Source organism: Mandrillus leucophaeus, unplaced genomic scaffold (assembly GCF_000951045.1).
Source record: "Mandrillus leucophaeus isolate KB7577 unplaced genomic scaffold, Mleu.le_1.0 Scaffold29, whole genome shotgun sequence".
In the NCBI taxonomy this organism is placed as follows: Eukaryota; Metazoa; Chordata; class Mammalia; order Primates; family Cercopithecidae; genus Mandrillus; species Mandrillus leucophaeus.
Genome location: NW_012103031.1, coordinates 905,825 through 926,079, shown reverse-complemented (window position 1 = coordinate 926,079; position 20,255 = coordinate 905,825). Strand labels below are relative to the sequence as shown.

Here is a 20,255-nt window from a genome sequence, read left to right as displayed (position 1 = left end):
ACAGAGCGAGACTCCATCTCAAAAAAGAAAAAAAAAAAAAGAAACATGTTCCTGTATGGTGGCTCACACCTATAATCCCAGCACTTTGGGAGGCTGAGGTGGGTGGATCACTTGAGGTCAGGAGTTTGAGACCAGCCTAGCCAGCATGGTGAAACCCCATCTTTACTGAAAATACAAAAAACTAGCCTGGCGTGGAGGCACATGCCTGTAATCCCAGCTACTTGGGAGGTTGATGCAGGAGAATTGCTTGAACCCAGGAGGCAGAGGTTGCAGCGAGCCAAGAGTGCACCACTGCACTCCAGCCTGGGCGATAGAGTGAGACTCCGTCTCAAAACACAAACAAACAAGAAATCAAAAAAGGAAGTAGACTGGAAAGGAGGTGGATAAGGATAAGGTGAAATTTGATGGCCCAACTTTAGACATTGAGTTTGATGTAAAATAGCAGTTAATATATATTGCTAGCTCAGCAAAAGGAACTAAATCTAGTGGAGGCCCATATCAAGGAAGAGGGAAGAGGAAGTTGAGACAGTCACCAGAAAAGAGGAACCCTAAGCCACTGTCCCATCACTTACTCTAGGGGTCAACAGAGGGAGGGATTCAAGGACAAACGGAATGTTTATGTTGGAGATTGTGCAAACAGGGCAGCAAGTGTGAAGACTAAGAAAAAGATGGAGCCATTAACAGGTCAGTGGTGGGCAGGCATTCATTTTGGAGAATGTGGTTTTATCAAATAGGCAGGGACATGGGAGAAATCCAGTTTCACGGGGTTAGAAAAGCATGGTCAATAAAGACATGGATGGCCAAGCACGGTGGCTTACGTCTGTAATCCCAGCATTTTGGAAGGCTGAGGCGGGCAGATCCTTTGAGGTCAAGAGTTTGAGACCAGCTGATTAATATGGTAAAACCTCGTCTCTACTAAAAATATAAAAAATTAGCCAGGTGTGGTGATGCTGGTATATACCTGTAATCTCAGCTACTTGGGAGGCTAAGGCAGGAGAATCACTTGAACCCGAGAGGCCGAGATTGCACCACTGCACTCCAGCGTGGGTGACAGAACGAGATTCCGTCTCAGAAAAAAAAAAAGAGAGATGGATAAGCTGCTGCTCATCCGGGAAAGTCCAGTATTACGGGAAACAGGATGGCATCTGGAGGGTGACAACATCATAGGGGGAGATTTCAGGTTTTTTCCAAAGCTGGGTGACCCAAGGGTACTGGCAAGCCGAGGGGGAGATGGTCTAAGTGTGAGAGCCAAGGGGACTGTGCCTGGAATTCCGTCCCGAGCCTGTGCCGTAATGCCCGCCCCCTGCCTCCTCCGTCTGCATGCAGTCATCTGGGGACCTGGAGAATGACGAGCAAGCAGCCAGTGCCATCTCTGAGCTGGTCAGCACGGCCTGCGGTTTCCGGCTGCACCACGGCATGAATGTGCCCTTCAAGCGCCTGTCTGGTGAGCCCCTGTCCCTGCCCTTGGTGGTAGTACTGGGAGGAAGGGCCGCTTCCAGAGGCTTCTCTTCTTCCTCCCAGCCTCCCACCATCTCCTCCTGGGGTCTCTGGTCTGGCCACTTTCCTCCCTTTGGGACTCCCCTGTATCAGAATTGTGAATGAGAAGGCAAGAGAAAGGAGATGTAGCAGAGGCCACTCATCTTCAAATCTCTGAGCCTGGAACGATAGAATTTCTTTGGCTTTGATCCCAGCCAATGTGCGTGTGGCCCCGCCCCATGGAGTCTGTTGCACCCACTAACTCTGTGCTCCCTTCCCTCTCCTGGGGCGGGGGAAGGTGTGTCTCTCCTCCAGTGGTCTTTGGAGAACACACGCTGCTGGTGACGGTGTCAGGACAGAGGGTGTTTGTGGTGAAGCGGCAGAACCGAGGTCGGGAGCCCATTGATGTCTGAGCCTGCCGGAGGGCGAGGGTCGGAGAAGCGGATTGGGTCCTGGGCCTCTGTGATGAGGCAGGCACAGCCGTCAGTCTTGGCTTGCTGCTAGAACTAGGGCCTTCTGCTCGCCCACCTCCCACCCCTACCTGGATGGGCCGAAGCTTGGGGACTGTGAGCTGTGTTAAGGAGAACAAGGGCAAGGAGACCTCCCTTTGTGCTCCCTCCCTCCCTCCCTAATAAACATGAGCCTGATGTTCTCTAGCCCAGGGACATGTGTGTTTAGTGTGGGAATGGTTACACCCCATGTCTGTCTTCCACCTTCTGGGGAGAAAGTCATGCACTTTAGCCCAAGTTGGGTGTGGCAGGGGTGCCTCTGTGTGCTATAAAACTGGGAAACAGAAAAAGCTGGAGGGGAAGGGAGTCACTCTGAGCCCTGGCGACTTCTGCTCTTCCCATAAGTACACAAACTAGTCATCCTTCTCCCTCCTGAACAGGCATTTAATAGTCTTATTTCAGTTGGAAGCAATAGTTGGAGAATAAGTTACAGGAACAGACCAAAAAAAAAAAAAAACCACAACAACTTAAAGTGCTTCAGGCTGCAAACGTAAACATGAGGGGCAGGAGGCCACCTGCCTGGCCCTGTCCCCAACCCCTGAGACAGGACGGTCACTGTCAGGGGCCCCTAGCCATCACCACCCTCTAATCTCAGCCCTGCAGGAGGGAGGGAGGGAATGTCAGAGGTGGGAAAGAACTCAAAGGGAATGAGGAAGATACTTTGTAAACTTAGAACCAGGGTAAAGGGCGGGGGGCAAGGGAGCTCTGGAAACCCTTGCCCTGGCCTAGGGGTGGGGCCAGCCCCCCCCACAGGAACTCGGGGAATACTGGTGGCTTAGTCCCAGCCATGCCCGCCCACTTCACAGCTTTTCCCCCGTCCCTGATCAGCAGACACAGACAGGCAGCTCTGCCAGGCCTCTTTACCCCCATCTGGGAGGCATCCCAGGGGAGGCACAGCCCGGGAGCAGGGATCCCCTCTGGGGGCATTGGGTCTCTGGAGTGTAAGAGGGAACAGAGCTGGCACGATGCTACTTGACGGGTTCCACCACCAAGACCTTGCACTCGCGCTTGGCAATCTTGTCCAGAGACAACACAGCCTTGTCCGGGGGCAGGTAGAGGGGGCGGCCAACAGGAGAGGCCACAGGGGGTGTGATGGCCCTGCGCTCCATCACACTGCCCGACCTGGGGGAAGGCAGAGGCTGTGGGCGCTGGTCAGACCCGGCACCCTCCCTGCTCCCAGCCTCTACCCCATCCCATGCCACGCCCCCTGGTTCTGTACCTCATGAGGTGGCTTCGGGAAGGCTGCTGGTGGGAGAAGGACTGGGAGCGGCCCAGGCTAGCCTGATGCCTCTCCACCAAGTCCCGGACAGCAGGGCTGCTGGGGCTGCTCTTGCGGGAGAGAGGCCGGGCCTCGGGTGGAGGGTGGGACACGCTGGCGGTGAACTGCAGCTTCAGTTTCATGTGCTGGCTTAGCTGGGGGGAGACGCAGGTCAGCATGCCAGCTCGGCTTCCAGGGCCCAGGCCTCCTTCCAAATGGTCTTCCCCACGTGACAGACTGATGTCAAATCTAAATCCCACCTTCCCTCTACCCAGCTTTTTATTTCATCCCTAAAATCTAAGGGTCCTGCCTCCATCCACCCCAGCATTCTGCATCACTCAGCACTCAGCTCAGACCCTCCCCAGCCCACCTCGAAGAGTCCCGTCCTCAGAGCCTGGAAGGCCACACTGAAGGTGAGAGCGCTGCCCTTCCGGGAAAAGCCGAGGTTGTTAAGGGGCGTGTGGCAGACGATGGAGTCCAGGGCAGCCTGCATGGCCCGGCGCTCCTCCTCACACAGCTGCTTTCCTGGGGGCAGAAACAGGGACCAGCAAACACTACAGCGTTCCTCATTCCCACAGGGCCTTCGCCAGCACATCTGATTCTCAAAGCCACTCTGTGGAGTAAACTGAGCAAACGTTATCTTTTGTGCATGTTGTAGATAACAACGGCTAATACTTACTGTGTGCAAGGCATGTCATGTATATTAACTCAGTATCTGCATGACAACCCCATGAGATATGAGTTGCTGCATTTTAGAGGTGAGGACTCTGAGGCCCAGAGAGGTTAAGTAACTTATTCAAGGTCACACAGCTAGTAAAAGAGAGAAGTAGAGTTCACACCAGCAAGTGCAGCTCCAGTGTCTATGCCCTGAAAGTCACTCTGCCCCACTGCCTCTCTAAACTCTCCATCTAGGACACTGGGGAGATGACCCAGGTACAGGGCGGAAGCCACCTGCCACAAGTCACCTCCTGTGGTGGGGCTGGCACCAAGTTTGGCTGTTATCACTGTCCGGCCTCCCTGACTTTTTCCTTTCTTTTCTCCTCCCTGGGGATCAGATCCCCACCTGGCAGCTGACCTACCAGCCTGTGCATGCTCTGGGGTCCACACGAGCCTCACAGCAAGGAAGTCTTGGAGATTGTTGAGCAAAGTGTAGGTGACAGTGAATCGCTCGTAGGTCCGAACAGGGGACTCACAAGAAGCGGTCATCACGAAACACGGGCGGTCCAGGCGGACACTGGGCAGGCTAGGAGTGGTGAGAGAGGGATGCTGGCTGTGTGTGTTAAGCCACAAAGGCGAATGCCACAGTTCCTCCAGGATCCACACTCACCGGTAGTGGGTGTAGATGCTCTGAGTGAAGGGCAGCTTTGGGGTGGACCACTGAACCACAGCAATCAGGGGAACTTCCAGGCCCTGCGGGAGGGACAAAGGGGGTTGGGGCAGGTATTAAGAGTACCCCTCCCATCTTGAGTCGGCTGCATGGTCTTTCCCTCCCACTGCCTTATCACTTTTCTTTGAACACACCAGCCCCTTATGCTCACCTCCTTGGCCCCTGGAGGGGGCTGCTCACCCCCTCGCAGCTGAAACAGGAAGTTGTGTTCCTCCAGGGCATTCAGTGGGCAGGGGAAGCAGCCAGAGGTCCCAGGTAGGCGGCAGAAGGAGCCCATGGAGACTTCCCCAGACTGGTGACTAGCTCAGAAAAGAGAACAAGGCATGGTCTCCCCATGCCAGAGCTCAGTCCCTGAAGCCATCCCCACCACTTCACAGCCTCACCCCTCCCAGGACCTCACCAGACATTGTCCACCAGCAGCACAGAGCCATCGGGCATGACAGGTAGATAACTGGCGTTGAAGTTGGGGAGGATTCGGATATCCCAGATGGAGATTTCCTCCTGAGAGGAGCTGTTCAGCACTGTGGGAGAGGACCAGCTTGGCTCAGAATAGCTGGACCCCTCAGGCCCCATCTTTACCCAGAAAAAACCGGACCCCACCAGCCTGCCCAGAGGAACTGCATCCAATCAGTTCCCTTGCTGCTCCCCGAGGCTGGAGCTGGCAGACCTGCTTACCCTTGAGCACGGTCAAGTGTTTTCCAGCCACAGTGAACTGCCGGCATCTCAGAACCGGAGGGGGCAGCAGAGTCAGCAGCGTGCTCACTGCGGGAGGGGTTGGGGGCAAGAAGTGATGGTCTGGGGGCTGACCTCACCTCCAACCCAGAATTCTCACCTTCCTCTTCTCAGAGCCCATTAGCCACTTTCCAGTGTGACCCCTCCCCTCTCTCCCTCAATTCCGAGAGACTCTAGCCCTTCGCCTCTTCGGTGTCCTGCCCACCTTGGGCCTTGAAAGCGCTCTGCTCGCCCCGGAATGTCTCCCCAGGAGATCGGGTCTGCAGCAATCGCAGGTAGCCTTGATCTCTGACCTCTGGTGCCTCAACCTCCCGCTTCCACACAGTCACTACAATCTGTCAAGAGGAAAGACAGATGGCTGAGCCCGGAAAAGGTGTCTTAATTAGGACAACAGCTCCACTCCTTGCTCATCTTACCTTGGCCTTAGGTGTCCCTGGGGGCAGTCTATCCAGTGAAACGGTGAGTGGGAAGATGACCTCATCTGTGGAAACAATCGGTTCCTCCACAGGCAGCTGGGGTTGGGAAAGGGGTGAAGAGGTCAGGAGCAAGTCAGAGGCAGCCTGCAGCCTTTCCCTTTAAGACCAGCAGGTCATCTGCCTCCTGCCTTACGCCCCCAGCAAACCCCCTCCGCCCTGTGCCGGGTCCCCCAAAGCTCCTCACCGTGGTCGCTCCCCCTGAGGTAGCAGGGCCCGGGCCGTGGGTGAGAAGGGGGCTGCAGCCTCGGAACAAACCCCCACCCCCAGGATCCCCTCCCCCTGGGGGCTCCGAATCCTGGTCGCCGGCACCGCCGCCACCCGGCATCCCGCCTCCGGCGCTGACCGAGGCCAGGGCGGCCAGGGCGGTTGCCAGTTCTGCCCAGGCTCCTCTGGAGCCCAAGCCCGGGCTGCCCCCGGCGCCGGACCCCGCACCGCCCCGGCAGCGCAACACCAGCAGAAACCGGACAGTCTCCCCCAAGTACAGATGGTTGCGCCGGGGCAGCGCCCGGTACCGGCCCGGGTCCCCGGCCAGCTCCGCGCGCGGCGGCAGCGGCACGGCCGGGAAGTACATCGAATAGTCGCACTGGGACTCCATGGGGCGGCGAGGACGGCGCGACCGGGAGCCCGGACCGGAGGCCGACCCCCAGCGGGGCCCTCTAGGGTAGGTCCAGAGGGTCCCGACACCTCGGGCTGCTGCGCGCGGCTGGGGCGGCCCGAGAGACCGGCCCGGTCCCGGCACCAGGGCAACAAATCCGGAACCGAGACCCGGCGGCGCCGGAACCGGGGTACTGAGCCGAATGACTGGAGAGAAACCGGAAGCGGAAGGGAGGGGGCGTGGCCGCCGTGGCCCCGGAATCTGCGGGTGCCCGGACCGTGGAGGAGGGGGCGGGGTCCCGCTGCTCTGAGGCTGAGAGAATGCAGGCCGGGGCTGCGGCCAGGCGTCTTGGAAAAGAAATGTAAGAACCCTGTCAGCCAGGCGTGTTGGCTCACGCCAGTAATCCCAGCACTGTGGGAGGCCGAGGCGGGAGGATTGCTTGAGGCCTGGAGTTCAAGACCTCCCTGGCCAACATAGCAAGACCTCCTCTCTGCAAAAACTTTAAATAAATTGTCCGGGTGCGGTGGCGCGCGCCTGTACTCCCAGCTACTTAGAAGGCCTAGGCAGGAGGATCCTTTGAGCCCAGAAGTTTGAGGCTGAAGTGAGCTATGATTGGGACACTGGTGCAGCCTGGATGACAGAGTGAGATCTTGTCTCAAAAAATGAATAAATAAATAAATAAATAAATAAATAAATAAACTAACTTTCCAACCCCACTTCTTCCAGGAAGATTCTCCATCCCTCCCCTTTCCATCCTCCATAAATCAAGAAGAAGTTTCAAATTATTTATTCATTCAACAAATATTTCAGAGAGAAATGAACAGTCTAGTAGCAAATATTTCATAGAGAAATGGATGTATCATTCCAACTCACCACGCCCCAAACTTTCTGTGGCTCACTCCATCTTTTGCCCACCTAGGGAGCTTTGGTGATGTGGATCTGCCTTGGGGCAAGAAAGGGGAAGGGGAAGCCAGGCGTAGTGGCTCACGCCTATAATGGCAGAACTTTGGGAGGCAGAGGCGTGTGGATCATCTGAGGTGAGGAGTTCAAGACCAGCCTGACCAACATGTTGAAACCCTGTCTCTACTAAAAATATAAAAATTAGGCCGGGTGCAGTGGCTCACTCCTGTAATCCCAGCACTTTGGGAGGCTGAGGCGGACAGATCACAAGGTCAGGAGTTCGAGACCAGCCTGGCCAGCATGGTGAAACCCCATCTCTACTAAAAATTAAAAAATTAGCCGGGCATGGTGGTGCACACCTGTAGTCCCAGCTACTTAGGAGGCTGAGGCAGGAGAATCACTTGAACCCGGGAGGCGGAGGTTGCAGTAAGTCAAGATGGCGCCATTGCACTCCAGCCAGGCAACAGAGCAAGACTCTGTCTCAAAAAAACAAAACAAAACAAAAAAAACATTAGCTGGGTATGGTGGCACACGTCTGTAATCCTAGCTACTCTGGATGCTGAGGCAGGAGAATCGCTTGAACCCGTAAGGCAGAGGTTTCGGTGAGCCGAGATCATGCCACTGCACTCCAGCCTGGGGGACAGAGTGAGACTCTATCTCAAAAAAAAATTAAAAAAAAAAGAAAAATTGGGGAGAAAGAACAAAATGAGTAGAGGGTGAAGGAGGAAAGCACTGTTGGGAGTCCAGCAAAGAGGACGCTTGCATCAGGACAAAGACTCATCCCTTCTGGGAGATGCAGAAGTGGCATCTTGCTGCCCCCCACTCATCACATGTGCCCTTCAAACATGGCTGCTCTTCCACCTAAATCTGTAGTCTGATGTCTATGGGGAGAGTGGCCTTGAAGTCTTGAGAGGCAGTGAGACGGTAGGGGGGAACTGCTTGGCATCCAGCTTGTCCTTATACTGGAGCTCAGGGGTAGCCAAGCGCTCACACTCCTCTTGGTCCTGAGGGCTCAATCCACTCCGAAGTATATAGCCCAAAACCTTAGCTGACCCAAACTGGAAGGGGCGGAACCGGCGATCAGTGATGTATTTGGGGTCAGAAGCCTCACCCCCTGCCAGACAATGTTTGGCTAGGGCCTCTCGGCGAGCCCGGAGCTCGGCTACAGCTGTCTGCAGCCGGCGCTGGCCGTATTTCTCTATCCGTGCCCAGAGACTGCGGTTGAAGTGGACGTAGAGAGCCCAGTCCAGGTTGTTCCAGGCTCGGGCCCGTGCAGTTAGCTGTTGGTCCTCTGCAGTCAGTCCAGTGTTGCTGAAAGTGCTGAGGTCCTGCTTACGTCCAGCCTGGGCATTGTGCATGAAGCCCACCACGTCATCTAGACCCCAGCACAGGGCATCTGCCAGCAGAACCAATGACTCATCGAAGTACTCAGCCACCATGACCAGGTCAAAGACAGAGTCCAGCCAGGTCAGACCCCACTGGATGAAGGATGAAGACCCCAAATCGAAAGAGGCAGGGCTTGATATCTGGCTGCGATGATCAGCAACAGTGGAAACAGGATGGATGAGGGCATTGGGATTGAGGGTTTGGGCTCGAGGGCCAGCACCAGAAGGCAAGACCTGAAGCTGTCGGGGGTCGGGGTCTCTGGGGGGATGAAGATTCCCTCTCTTGGCCCTCTTCTCCGGGGGAAAGGGCAGGCCAAAGTCAAACCATAGTAAGTTGCGAGCGTAGTGGTCCCCACGGGCCCCAGGCCTGTAGAAGGCTCGAGGATTGGCCAGGAAGGCAGCCAAGGATGGTGACTTGCGGAAGGCTGATGAGGTGGATTTATAATAGGAGAAGGCAGAGCGAGCCAGAGCCGCTGGGTCTCGGACAATGGAAAAAAAGAAGCTGTCAGAAGGCATGACCTGAAGTACCTGCAGAGGAGGGAAGACAGAAGAGAGAGAATTGGGCTGGGGAGAAGGTATGCATAAGTATGCACAAGCCATGTGTCCACTGACCTGGCCTTCTCAAACTTCCTTTTCCCAGCCCTGCTAGGAATACCCAGCTTCCATCACTTGTTGCGTGACAAGTTACTTAACATCCCTGAGACTCAATTTGCTTATCTGCAAAATGAGGATAATCATACTTTCCCAAGAGATTATGAAAGATACATGAGATGAAACATACGAAGAAACCTGGAGGATGGAGCCAGGCATGTTTTGTGTGCCTGTCGACGCAGCTACTCGGGAGGCTGAGGCAGGAGTATGGCTTGAGCATTGCTATGTTGCCGAGGCCAGCCTGGACAACATAGCGAGACCCTGCCTCTACAAAAATAAAACTAAAAAAATTAGCAGGGCAATCAATGATAGACTGGATAAAGAAAATGTGGCACATATACACCATGGAATACTATCCAGCCATAAAAAAGAATGAGATAATGTCATTTACAGGTGTATGGATGAAGCTGGAAGCCATCATCGTGCTCAGCAAACTAACCTACTCCAGCAAACTAACACAGGAACAGAAAACCAAACACCACGTGTTCTCACTCGTAAGTAAGTGGGAGTTGAACAGTGAGAACACATGGACACAGGGAGGGGAACAACACAAACTGGGGCCTGTCGGGGTGGGGAGCAAGGGGAAGGAGAGCATTCAGACGAATACCTAATGCATGCAGGGCTTAAAACCTAGATGACGGGTTGATCAGTGCAGCAAACCACCTTGGCACATGTGTACCTATGTAACAAACCTATGTGCTCTGCACATATATCTCAGAACTTAAAGTAAAATAAAAATAAATTAGCAGGGTATCCTGGCACACACCTGTAGTCCCAGCTACTTAAGAGGCTGAGGTGGTAGGATGGCTTGAGTTCAGGAGCTCAAGACAAGCCTGAACAACATAGCAAGACTCTGCCTTGAAAGAAAGGGGCCGGGTGCAGTGACTCACACCTGTAATCTCAGCAGTTTGGGAGGCTGAGGCAAGTGGATCACAAGGTCAAGAGTTCAAGACCAGCCTGGCCAAGATGGTGAAATCTCCGTCTCTACTAAAACTACAAAAAATTAGCCGGGCACGGTGGCAGGTGCCTGTAATCCCAGCTACTCGGGAGGCTGAGGTAGGAGAATTGCTTGAAGCTGGGTGGCAGAGGTTGCAGTGAGCCGAGATCGCGCCACTGCACTCCAGCCTGGGCAACAAAGTGAGACTCTGTCTCAAAAAAAAGAAAGAGAGCCAGAGCAAGAGGGGGAAGGAGGGAAGGGAAGAGGAGGGGAGGGGAGGGGAGTAAAGGGAGGGGAAGGGGAGGGGAGGGGCTTGTCAGGGGATGGGGGCAAAGGAAGAGAGAGCATTAGGATGGATGCCTAATGCATGCAGGGCTTAAAACCTAGATGACGGGTTGATAGGTGCAGCAAACCACCATGGCACATGTATACCTATGTAACAAACTTGCATATTCTGCACATGTATCCCAGAACTTAAAAATTAGCCAGGCACTAATTTTTAAGGGGAGGGGAGGGGAGGGAAAGGAAGGGAAAAAAGAAAAAGAAAAAAGAGAAAGAAGGGAGGGAAGGAAACCTGGAGGATAGGAAACTCCTGGAGAACATTAATTTCCTCGGGCATTTCTGTCTGCCTTAGTCAGTAAAACCTCTAGAAACCAACCTTTGTACTCATTTCTCCAGCAAAAACCTGTTGAGTGCCTGGGAGAGGCATCACTGGCAGCAAAGGGGCAACTATAATGCCATCTCAGGCATAGGCAGCAGGTGGGCAGGCCAGGCCCAGAATCACTGAGGGGTAAAGCACTTCAGGGACTCCTGGGCATCCCAGAGGGCAAAAGACACCCTGGGCCGGGGCACTGGGAAGCCACCGCTGCCTGGTAGGATGCTGCCCTGAGGGCTGGGACATGTGATTCCACCATTCTGCAAGAAGGAAGGTGGAAATCAGGCTGCACCATACCCTAACATGGCCCTGCAGGCTGATGCAGGTCAGAACCTAGCTCCTGATCTCCTTAAAGGGTTTCTGCCTCCAAAAATGACTTCCATCATTGAATCTGACTTCTGTCATGGTGTTCCTCAATCGGCTCTGCAAATATGGCACACCTGAATAGCAGCCTGTGAATGCTCTTTTTTTTTGGGGGGGGGGACAGGAAATTAGTATTTTTCAAATAAAACTTTTCAGTGTTTATTTTCTTCTTATTCTTATTCTTCTTACTTTTTTGAGACGGCGTCTCACTCTGTCGCCCAAGGTGGAGTGCAGTGGAGCGATCTCGGCTCACTGCAAGCTCCGCCTCCAGGGTTCATGCCATTCTCCTGCTTCAGCCTCCTGAGTAGCTGGGACTACAGGCACCTGCCACCATGCCCGGCTAATTTTTTGTATTTTGTTTAGTAGAGACGGGGTTTCACTGTGTTGACCAGGATGGTCTCGATCTCCTGTCGTCGTGAACCGCCCTCCTTGGCCTCCCAAAGTTCTGGGATTACAGGCGTGAGCCACCACGCCCGGCCTCTTATTATTTTTTAAGAGACAGTGTTTTCTTGCTCTGTCACCTAGGCGGCATATCATAGCTCACTGCAGCCTTGAAAACTCCTGGGCTCAAGGGATTCCCCAGACTCAGCCTCTGAGTAGCTGGGACTACAGGCACACACCAATATACCCTGCTAATTCTTAATTTTTTTTGTAGGGATGGGGTCTTGCTATGTTGCCCAGATTGGCCTCGAACTCCTGGGCTGAAGTAATCCTCCCACCTTAGCATGCAAAAGCACTCGGATCACAGGCATGCGCCACCATGCCTGGCCCTGCAGGTCTCTTTGAAGGCAGAGGGGAAAGTGAAGAAAACAGTCTTTGGCATCTGGACCTGGAATAAAATCCCACTCTGCCATTTACTAATTCTGTGACTTTGGGAGGGTTATCGAAGGTTTCAGAGCCACCATTCCTCCATCTAGAAATCGGAGTAACTGGGTAACACTTACCTGGAAGAATGTGCAAGTGTCTGGAACATGGTAGATATTCAGTGAATGGTGGTGTCAATGAAGGCCATCATCCTAGCCTCTGGAGAAACCTACCTCAAAGGTCACTGTCATTGCCTCACTCCTGCCAGTGGCCTTTCGCTGCCCATTAGAGCATGCCCATGTCCTCAGCTGGTGTCTCCAGCTCCAGCTTCAACAAGGGTGACTTTGCAGACCCTGCAGAACTTCCACCCCAGTACAGACGTTCTCCCTTTTATATGCACATACACACATGCACCCCACCATGTCCTTGCTGGTGTTTTGCTCCCTCTAAGAATGCCTCATGCTGTCCTTACCACAAGCCACATCCACCTTTTCCTTTAAAACCCCCTACTCTCGGCTGGGCACAGTGGCTCACACCTGGAATCCTAGCACTTTGGGAGGCCGAGGCAGGCGGATCATTTGAGGTCAGGAGTTTGAGACCAGCCTGGTCAACATGGTGAAACTCCATCCCTACTAAAAGTACAAAAATTAGCCAGGCGTGGTGGCAGGTGCCTGTAGTCCCAGCTACTTGGGAGGCACGAGAATTGCTTGAACCCGGGAGGCACAGGTTGTAGTGAGCTGAGGTGGCACCACTGCACTCCAACCTGGGGAAAAGAGCAAGACTCTGTCTCAAAATAAATAAATGACATCAAAATTAAATAATAAAGTAAAATAAACCCCCCTCTCCAGAAAGCCTCACCTCTTTGGTGAATACTCTTCTCACCATTCCAGATACAAACGCACGCACAAGCCTCGGAAGGAGCCTTGACTTTGGAGTGCATGGACCTGGGCTCAACTTCCAGCTCTGCCACTTTCATTTTCAATTTTATTTATTTATTTATCTTTCTTTCCTTTTTTTTTTTCTTTTGTGAAACGGAGTCCCACTCTGTTGCCCAGGCTGGAGCACAGTGGCACGATCTCAGCTCACTGAAACCTCTACCTCCCAGGTTCAAGCAATTCTCCTGCTTCAGCCTCCCGAGTAGCTTGGATTACAGGCATGCACCACTACACCTGGCAAATTTTTGCATTTTTAATAGAGACAGGGTTCACCATGTTGGCCAGGCTGGTCTCGAACTTCTGACCTCAGGTGATCTGCCCACTTTGGTCTACCAAAGTGCTGGGATTACGGGTGTGAGCCACTGTGCCCAGCCTATTTATTTATTCATCTTTCAAGACAGGGTCTTATTCTGCCACCAGGTTGGTGTACAGTGGCATGATCTTGGCTCACTGCAGCCTCGACTCCCTTGGCTCAAGTGGTCCTCCCATTTCAGCCTCCTGAGTAGCTGGGACTTCAGGCATGCACCACTGCCCTTAGCTATTTTTATTTATGTTTATCTTTTTGTAGAGACGGAGTCTGCTATGTTGCCCAGGCTACTTTTGAACTCCTGGGCTCAAGTGATTCTCCTGCCTCAGTCTCCCAAAGTGTGAAGATCACAGACGTGAGCCACCATGCCTGGCCTTAATCTTTATGTTTTTAGCAATAGGATCTTGCTTTGTCACCCAGGTTGGTGTGCAGTTGCACAATCATAGCTCACTGCAGCCTCCAACTCCTGGGCTCAAGCAATCCTCCTGCTTCAGCCTCCTGAGTAGCTGAGACTACAGGCATGCATTACCACACCTGCCTGATGTTTTAAATTTTTTGTACAGGTGGGGTCTCGCTATATTGGGCAGGCTGGTCTCAAACTGCTGGGTTCAAGTGATTCTCCGCCTCAGCCTTCTAAAGTGCTGGGATTATAAGTGTGAGCCACTGTGGCTACTGGGTGCCATTTTCTAACTGTGAAAGTCTCTTCACCTCCCTGAGACTCGAACTCCACATATGTGTAATGGAGACACTTAAAATGCCTTCTTGGCAAGGTGATGGGAAGATTAGTACTCAGCATTGGTAAATATTCAGTTTAGTTTCTTCCCCGTATGTTTCAATTACACATTGATTTTCTTCCTATAGAAGCCCTCAGCTTCCTGTGTGTGTCTGAGTATGTGAATGTGTATGTTCTTCTCTCCCCCATTAGAATAGAAGTTCCTGGAGGTCAGGACTGGGCTTCCACCCCGCTATTCTCAGCTGACCTCACGTGATCTGCCCATGTTGGTTTCCCAAAGTGCTGGGCTTAGCCCCAGGCTAAACGTACAGCTGATCCTCAAAATGTGGCAGACATGGTGAGGAGGTTGAAGAAGACAAGTCAGAAGGCAGTGGGGGAGCTGGGGCCCTGGTGTGACAGTGGAAGGGAGGCTAAGAAAGGGAAGGGGCGTGTTGTCCTAGGTACTTGCGAGGCTGAGGTGGGAGGATTGTTTGAGGCCAGCCTGGGCAACATAGTGAGACCCCATCTCTACAAAAAATTAAAAAAAATTAGCCAGGTGTGGTGGCGTGCACCTGTAGTCGCAGCTAGTTGGGAGGCTGAGGTAAAAGGATCGCTTGAGCCCAGGAGTTTGAAGTTGCGGTGAGCTATAATTGCACCACTGCATTCTAGCCTGGATGACAGAGTGAGACCCTGTCTCTCTCTCTCTCTCTCTCTCTCTCACACACACACACACACACACACACACACACACATATACACACAGAGGCTGGGCAAGCTCACTTCTGTAATCCCAACCCTTTGGGAGGCCAAGGTGAGCAGATGGCTTGAGCCCAGGAGTATTTATTTATTTATTTAAGCCCAGGAGTTTGAGATCAGTCTGGGCAACATAGCAAGACCCCATCTCTACAAAAAAATTAGAAAGTAGCCATGTGTAGTGGCACATGCCTTAGCCCTAGCTACTCAGGAGGCTGAGGTGGGAGGATCCCTTGAGCCTGGGAAGTCAAGAGCTATGATTGTGCCCCTGTACTCCAGCCTGGGCGACAGAGCAAGACCCTGTCTTCCAAGAAATAAAAAAAAAAAGAAGGGTAAGGGGCACCTGGAGGGAGAGTTGGAGGCTCAGAATTGGCAGGGCACTGATGCCAGGGAAATACATTGGTGAAAGACAGAGACTGTAGTAAGCGCCAGAGAGAGAAGGGAGAGAGGAGGACTTGGGCTCCCAGAAACTTCGGGGGAAGGGACACCTGTAGAGAGGATGGCAGGGAGCCCCACCTTTATGGCCCCCGTGTCCAACTTTAGGGTGAGATGATGCCTGGGGAGCCCTCAAGTCTGGGCCCCCTCCCTTGGTGGTGTCAGCCTGAGCCCATCTCTTGCTGGTCCCTCCCACCCCTGTGACACTCCTTACCTCTTTCAGGTTGAACCTCATGTGGTGACAGAGGATGTGGAAGGGGAGCTGGGTGCCTCCAGTCTGGGGGCGGTAGCCTTTTACCCTTGAGGCCTGGAAGAGCCTTGGGTAGCCAAACTGGTAGCGGGCAGGGAGGGCGAAGCGCAGCCCGTGCCGGTCCCCGTAGCGGTGAAGCAGGCTCAGCACAGAGCTGCTCCCAGATTTATGCGTCTTCAGGAACACCAGTCGCTGCCGGGGTGGGCAGGACGGAAGGGCTGGTCGTAGAGATGGGGCCAAGGGCTGTCGGAGCTGTGGCCCTGGTAGCCTGGGAAGAGATGCAGGGGGAGTGTCCTGTCCCTCAGCAGCAAATGGGTGGAAGGGACAGAGGGCATGGAGGCTTCTGAGTCCTTAAGAGTCACCAGCCCCAGGCGGGATGGGGAAGAGCAAGTGTGGGGCATCTAGAAGGAGCTGGGGCAAAGTGGGAACTTACCTCCTCTGGAAGGGCCCTCCCAAGAGCTGGAGTGCAAAGCCAATGGTCATGAAGACTCCCAGAGCCACCCCCAGGCTCCGAGGTCCCCAGAGCCGCAGCGTCCTGGCAGGAGACAGAGGGCCCATGTGGCACAGGGAAGGGTGAGATGAGAGAGGGATGGAGCCAGGGCCAGGAACAGGGGCAGAGACAGCTGGAGAAAGCCGTGCAGCCGCGGAAGGCGCCGGTTGCAGATCGGGGGGTCATTCCCCAGGCCTGTTTGCAGTCTTGGTTGAGTCTGCCCCCTGAGTTAGCAGATTTTTGCCTCTGTCAGCGTCTAGGAGGGAAATGAGGGGGGAAGAAGGGAAGTCTAAGGAGAGAGGCAGAGTGAACCTTCTCTCCTGCTGCAGCTGAGACCTGATTCAGGGAAGGGGAGTGGCTGGGAATGTGGTCTACACCCAGACTGTCCTAGGTGGCCCCACAACTACTCCCTCCGCTCTATCACTGTCTTATCTCCAATTCCCCCAGCTCCCCGCCTACAGTTGTCCCTGAGCCTCGGGGACTTAGAAGGGAAGGAGAGAAAAAGCCCCAGCTCATGAATGAAACAGCCAGCAAGAGAGAGATCAGACCAATCAGCTCATTAAGACAGTCAGGTCAGACTATGGTCGGGACCCTGGCTTCCTCCTGAGCCCCTCTGGGTGTCACAGATGGGGATGAAGAGCCCTATCCCAGGGCCAGGAAGGGAAGCCATACAGTGGGAATGAGGATCAGACAGGACACAGGTGGATGAACCCAGGCAGGAGGAAGGGAGGTTGGACTTCCAGGAGTGGCATTGCAATGGGCAAGAGCCACTGTGTTCTAAATTCCCGCACCTCTTTTTCCTCTGTCTCAGCACGGGGCAGACCCCCACGTGTGACAGGGGCTGGGGGAGACGTGTGGCTACTTGTGAAGCCCAGATTCCTGGACTTAACCCTCCATGCCACTTTCCAACCTTATCAGTGCACCCGGAGGAGACTGAAAGGGTGGGGCTGGAGAGGGAGACAGAGATAGAGAGAGAGAGAGAGAGAGAGACAGACAGACACAGAGAGACAGAGAGACTATGACACAAAGATATGGAGAAAGGCACAAATACTAACTGTAGAGTTCCTTCTCAAGCCCGAGCTTCCTAATCAACCAGGAGTCCAGCCCCGCCCCTTCAGATTACAACTCACGATCAAGGACCACAGCCCCCTCCAACAAGCCCCGACAGCTCCCTGCTCCGATGAGCCAGGGGTAACCCCAGGCAGAGAGAAGCCACAGTTTTACTCCCGGAGACCCACCCCCTCTGGCATCACTCCCCAATTTCCTCCCCGATCACAGCCTCTGGGGTCCAGCTGCGTCTCCCCTACCCAGAGCCCTTCATTTCCTTCCATCCATCTCTCCCTTCCCATGATTGGAGATCCCAGCACTCTGTCCCCTCCAGCTTTGGTGACTGCCCAGTCAGTTGCCCCTGTCGGGGTCCCATGAACCCCTCATGTCTCCTCCCATAAATTAGAAGGTCCCTCCACTGGTCCTATCCTTGGTTTCACTTCCCACTCACCAGGCCACAAGGGGAGCAGCAAGGGAAATCAGGCCGGGCCCTCCCGCCCTCCCCAGCCACCGCCCGACTCTTGGCTCAGCTCAACTTTCCCCAAGAACTTTCTCAGCGCCCAGGCTCCTCCCTCCTCCCTTTGTCCCGCCAGCCCCAGCAGCTGCTGTAGCTTTGATCGCAGTTCTAGGTCTCTCCCCCGCTGCATCTTCCCTTCTCCGGCAGGGCACCCAGACTCCCCTTGGAAGACACCACTTCCACCCCCCTTTCACACTTGGGAATCAATCCTACCATTTTCTCTTGGCTTGCCGCAGAACAAAAGATTCATTCAGGCGGCAGAAAGAAAGAAGGAAGGAAGGAGAAAGTGATATTTGAAAGCAGACATTGTCAAAGATGTGGCAAGGTAGCCAGAGACTGATGCTCAGAGAACAAGGCCTCCCATCCTGAAGGCAGGGGACAGTGGTGTGGTCACCTTAATAATGCCTCGTGGCCGGGCGTGGTGGCTCACGCCTGTAATCCCAGCACTTTGGGAGGCCGAGGCTGGCGGATTGCTTGAGGTCAGGAGTTCGAGATCAGCCTGGCCAACATGGTGAAACCCCGTCTCCACTAAAAATATAAAAACTAGCTGGGTGTGGTGGCAGGCGCCTGTAATCCCAGCTACTCAGGAGGCTGAGGCAGGAGAATCATTTGAACTGGGGAGGAGGAGGGAGGTTGCAGTGAACCGAGATTGCACCATTGCACTCCACCCTCACGACAACAGTGAGACTCCATCTCAAAAAAAAAAAAAAAAAAAAAAGCCTCATGTTCAAAGAGCATTTTGCAGGTGACAAGGTGCTTTTTCACACAGATTCTATTTGGTCCCCACAATTCTCCCTGTTGTACAAACGAAGATACTCAGAGGCCCAGAGGGTGGGAGATCAGGGGTTATTCCCTAGACCCGCCTCCTGGGGGACAGGTGCCAAGGGAGGTGAAAAGCTGGCAGAAAATGAGCCAGTCAGAGAGGCTCTGAGACCTCTGCTGGGAGCCAGGGCTCAGGCACTGACGGTGACAGCACAGAAGCCACACATCGGGTCCAATACATTACCATTTATTTACAGAATAAACACAGACTTGAACACTGAAACATGGAATTTGTGAAGGATGTGGGTGGCAGAGGTCACGAGATGAGCACCCCCCCACGTTGTCTTTTTTAAATTTTGGTTTAAGAAATTGATACTGAAAAACCTCAACAGAACCCAGGCCCATGAAGCCTCACATCCTACTCAAGCACCCCCAGTCCCCTGCCCCACACCCTGTCAGCATCCAGCTTTGTCCATTTCTGAGACCAGATGCCCCCACCCCTCCCGACTTCCAACTTCCTTCAAACCCCTTCCCCAGCTGCAACTCTAAACTCCTCACTTTCTCTGTTGGGGCTGATCACCAGCCCCAGCCTTAGAGGGCTGGAGATTATACCCTCTAAGGAAACCACACAGCCTCCTAAATAAATACCCCAGGCCCCCCTCCCATTACCAAATGAAAAAATAAATATTGTGAACACCCACCCACCTCTGATGAAAATCTCCTGGATTTGGGGCCCCAGCCATTCACCTGCAAAGTCCCTTCTCTACCTTCTCTGCAGCCCCCTTTGACTCCTCCCCAGGCCCAGCTGAGGGGGGAGGAGGGGAAAGGGCCATGAACCCTTCTGATGCTAGGGCACCCCTCCCCTGTTATCGAGGTCCAAGCAGGGCCAGGGCTGAGACGGAGAGAATGAAGATGGTTTGGGTGTGAAAACCAATAGATGCCCCCCCACTCCTGCTCCGGCCCTGGTTGTAGCGGGCACTGCCACCTCCTCCTTTGCCCCCAGAACCATCCCTTCTAGGAGGGTATGGAGGACGAGGAGGCCGGGCTGGGGGAGCCACAGCCCCAGCCATCCAGTCATCTGCATACTGCTGTCCCCCTCCAGAGCCGCTGGCATCCTCATCTGCAAGGAAGAAGAGGGACAGAGACAGGATGGGAGGGAGAGGCAGAGGGAGACAGAGGGAGAAAAAGAAATTGAGATAAAAACAGAAAGAGAGAGGCAGGGGAGGGAGACACAGGTGGATGCCGGGTTGGGTAAGGGAGAAAGACCATGAGTGACAGGAAGGCAGGGAGAGAGGGAAAGAGAGAGATCCGACAGCAGACATAGCGGGGAGAGATCATGATGGGAGACAATGAGACAGAGAGAAAAAAGACAGGCAGATGGGGAGATAGGATAACAGGAAAAAACAGAAAAATCAGAAGTACACAGAAGCAGAGAACAGCCAGGAAGAGGGGTGGGGGAAGTGACAGAGACAGAGACAGAAGAAAACAGTGAGTGTCTGTGCCTTGCCTCTCTGTCTGGCAAATTCCACTCTGGGGAGGCAACCCAATGTCACCCACCACCCTGGCTTCCCAGCCTCCCCCAAGTTGCCCCCTCCCCCATTTCCCACTGCCCTTTGCCCATTATAAGGGTCTTCCCACTGTTCTGTAAGAATGTTTTCGTATCTCTCCTACTGGCCCGAAAGGATAGAGATCCCCTTATTGATCTGTTACCCCCAGTCTTTGAGGTCAACCCTCAATAAATGCTCGTTGAATGAATTAATGAATGAATGAATGCTAAGAGCAGAGGCACGGGCGGGAACTACCAGGAGAGGGAAGAGGCTTAAGGGCAGTGGGCGGGGCTCAGGCTCAGGAATGCCGGGGTCTCACCCGCGTCCTGTCCGTCCAGGTCGTGTCCCAGTGCGGCTGCCTTCATCCTGGCC

General features: G+C 53.9%; 4 protein-coding genes across 9 annotated transcripts in view; 1 reads left to right on the top strand and 3 right to left on the bottom strand.

Moving 5' to 3' along the window:
* The window catches only part of LAMTOR4 (late endosomal/lysosomal adaptor, MAPK and MTOR activator 4), a 5,136-nt gene extending 2,997 nt beyond the window's left edge, over positions 1-2,139 (top strand). The window contains exons 3-4 of one of the 4 annotated variants that reach the window (XM_011985702.1): positions 1,327-1,444; positions 1,792-2,139. In XM_011985702.1, coding sequence (XP_011841092.1) covers positions 1,327-1,444; positions 1,792-1,889 — 216 coding nt within the window. In that variant the 3' untranslated portion in view covers positions 1,890-2,139. Of the gene's footprint in view, positions 1-1,326 lie in introns of all 4 variants that reach the window. The other 3 variants (XM_011985701.1, XM_011985703.1, XM_011985700.1) reach the window with 3 other exon arrangements.
* A 209-nt stretch (positions 2,140-2,348) lies between these two features.
* Positions 2,349-6,672, bottom strand: LOC105543690 (chromosome unknown open reading frame, human C7orf43). 3 transcript variants are annotated; one of them, XM_011985704.1, is made up of 11 exons: positions 6,023-6,672; positions 5,779-5,874; positions 5,568-5,697; positions 5,306-5,392; positions 5,031-5,151; positions 4,782-4,929; positions 4,571-4,653; positions 4,323-4,486; positions 3,614-3,768; positions 3,205-3,398; positions 2,349-3,107 (listed from the first exon to the last, which is right to left on the bottom strand). In XM_011985704.1, the coding sequence occupies exons 1-11, from the start codon at positions 6,431-6,433 to the stop codon at positions 2,954-2,956; spliced, it is 1,743 nt and encodes a 580-aa protein (XP_011841094.1). In that variant the 5' UTR covers positions 6,434-6,672; the 3' UTR covers positions 2,349-2,953. The 3 variants fall into 3 exon arrangements, with proteins under 3 accessions (XP_011841094.1, XP_011841096.1, XP_011841095.1); XM_011985706.1 differs by having other exon boundaries at positions 6,523-6,650; XM_011985705.1 differs by lacking the exons at positions 5,779-5,874; positions 6,023-6,672 and having other exon boundaries at positions 5,226-5,392; positions 5,568-5,694.
* Positions 6,673-7,204: 532 nt separating this feature from the next.
* GAL3ST4 (galactose-3-O-sulfotransferase 4) lies at positions 7,205-17,713 on the bottom strand. Its single transcript, XM_011985699.1, has 5 exons — positions 17,509-17,713; positions 15,954-16,266; positions 15,485-15,788; positions 7,849-9,246; positions 7,205-7,538 (listed from the first exon to the last, which is right to left on the bottom strand). Exons 2-4 carry the CDS (start codon positions 16,076-16,078, stop codon positions 8,215-8,217), a joined length of 1,461 nt encoding a protein of 486 aa, XP_011841089.1. The 5' UTR covers positions 16,079-16,266; positions 17,509-17,713; the 3' UTR covers positions 7,205-7,538; positions 7,849-8,214.
* Positions 17,714-18,567: 854 nt separating this feature from the next.
* GPC2 (glypican 2) overlaps positions 18,568-20,255 on the bottom strand; it is a 7,347-nt gene continuing 5,659 nt past the window's right edge. Inside the window, exons 8-9 of the mRNA XM_011985827.1 lie at positions 20,203-20,249; positions 18,568-19,456 (exon numbers count right to left, since the gene is read on the bottom strand). Of these exons, the coding sequence (XP_011841217.1) occupies positions 19,203-19,456; positions 20,203-20,249 (301 nt within the window). The 3' untranslated portion in view covers positions 18,568-19,202. The remainder of the gene's footprint in view (positions 19,457-20,202; positions 20,250-20,255) is intronic.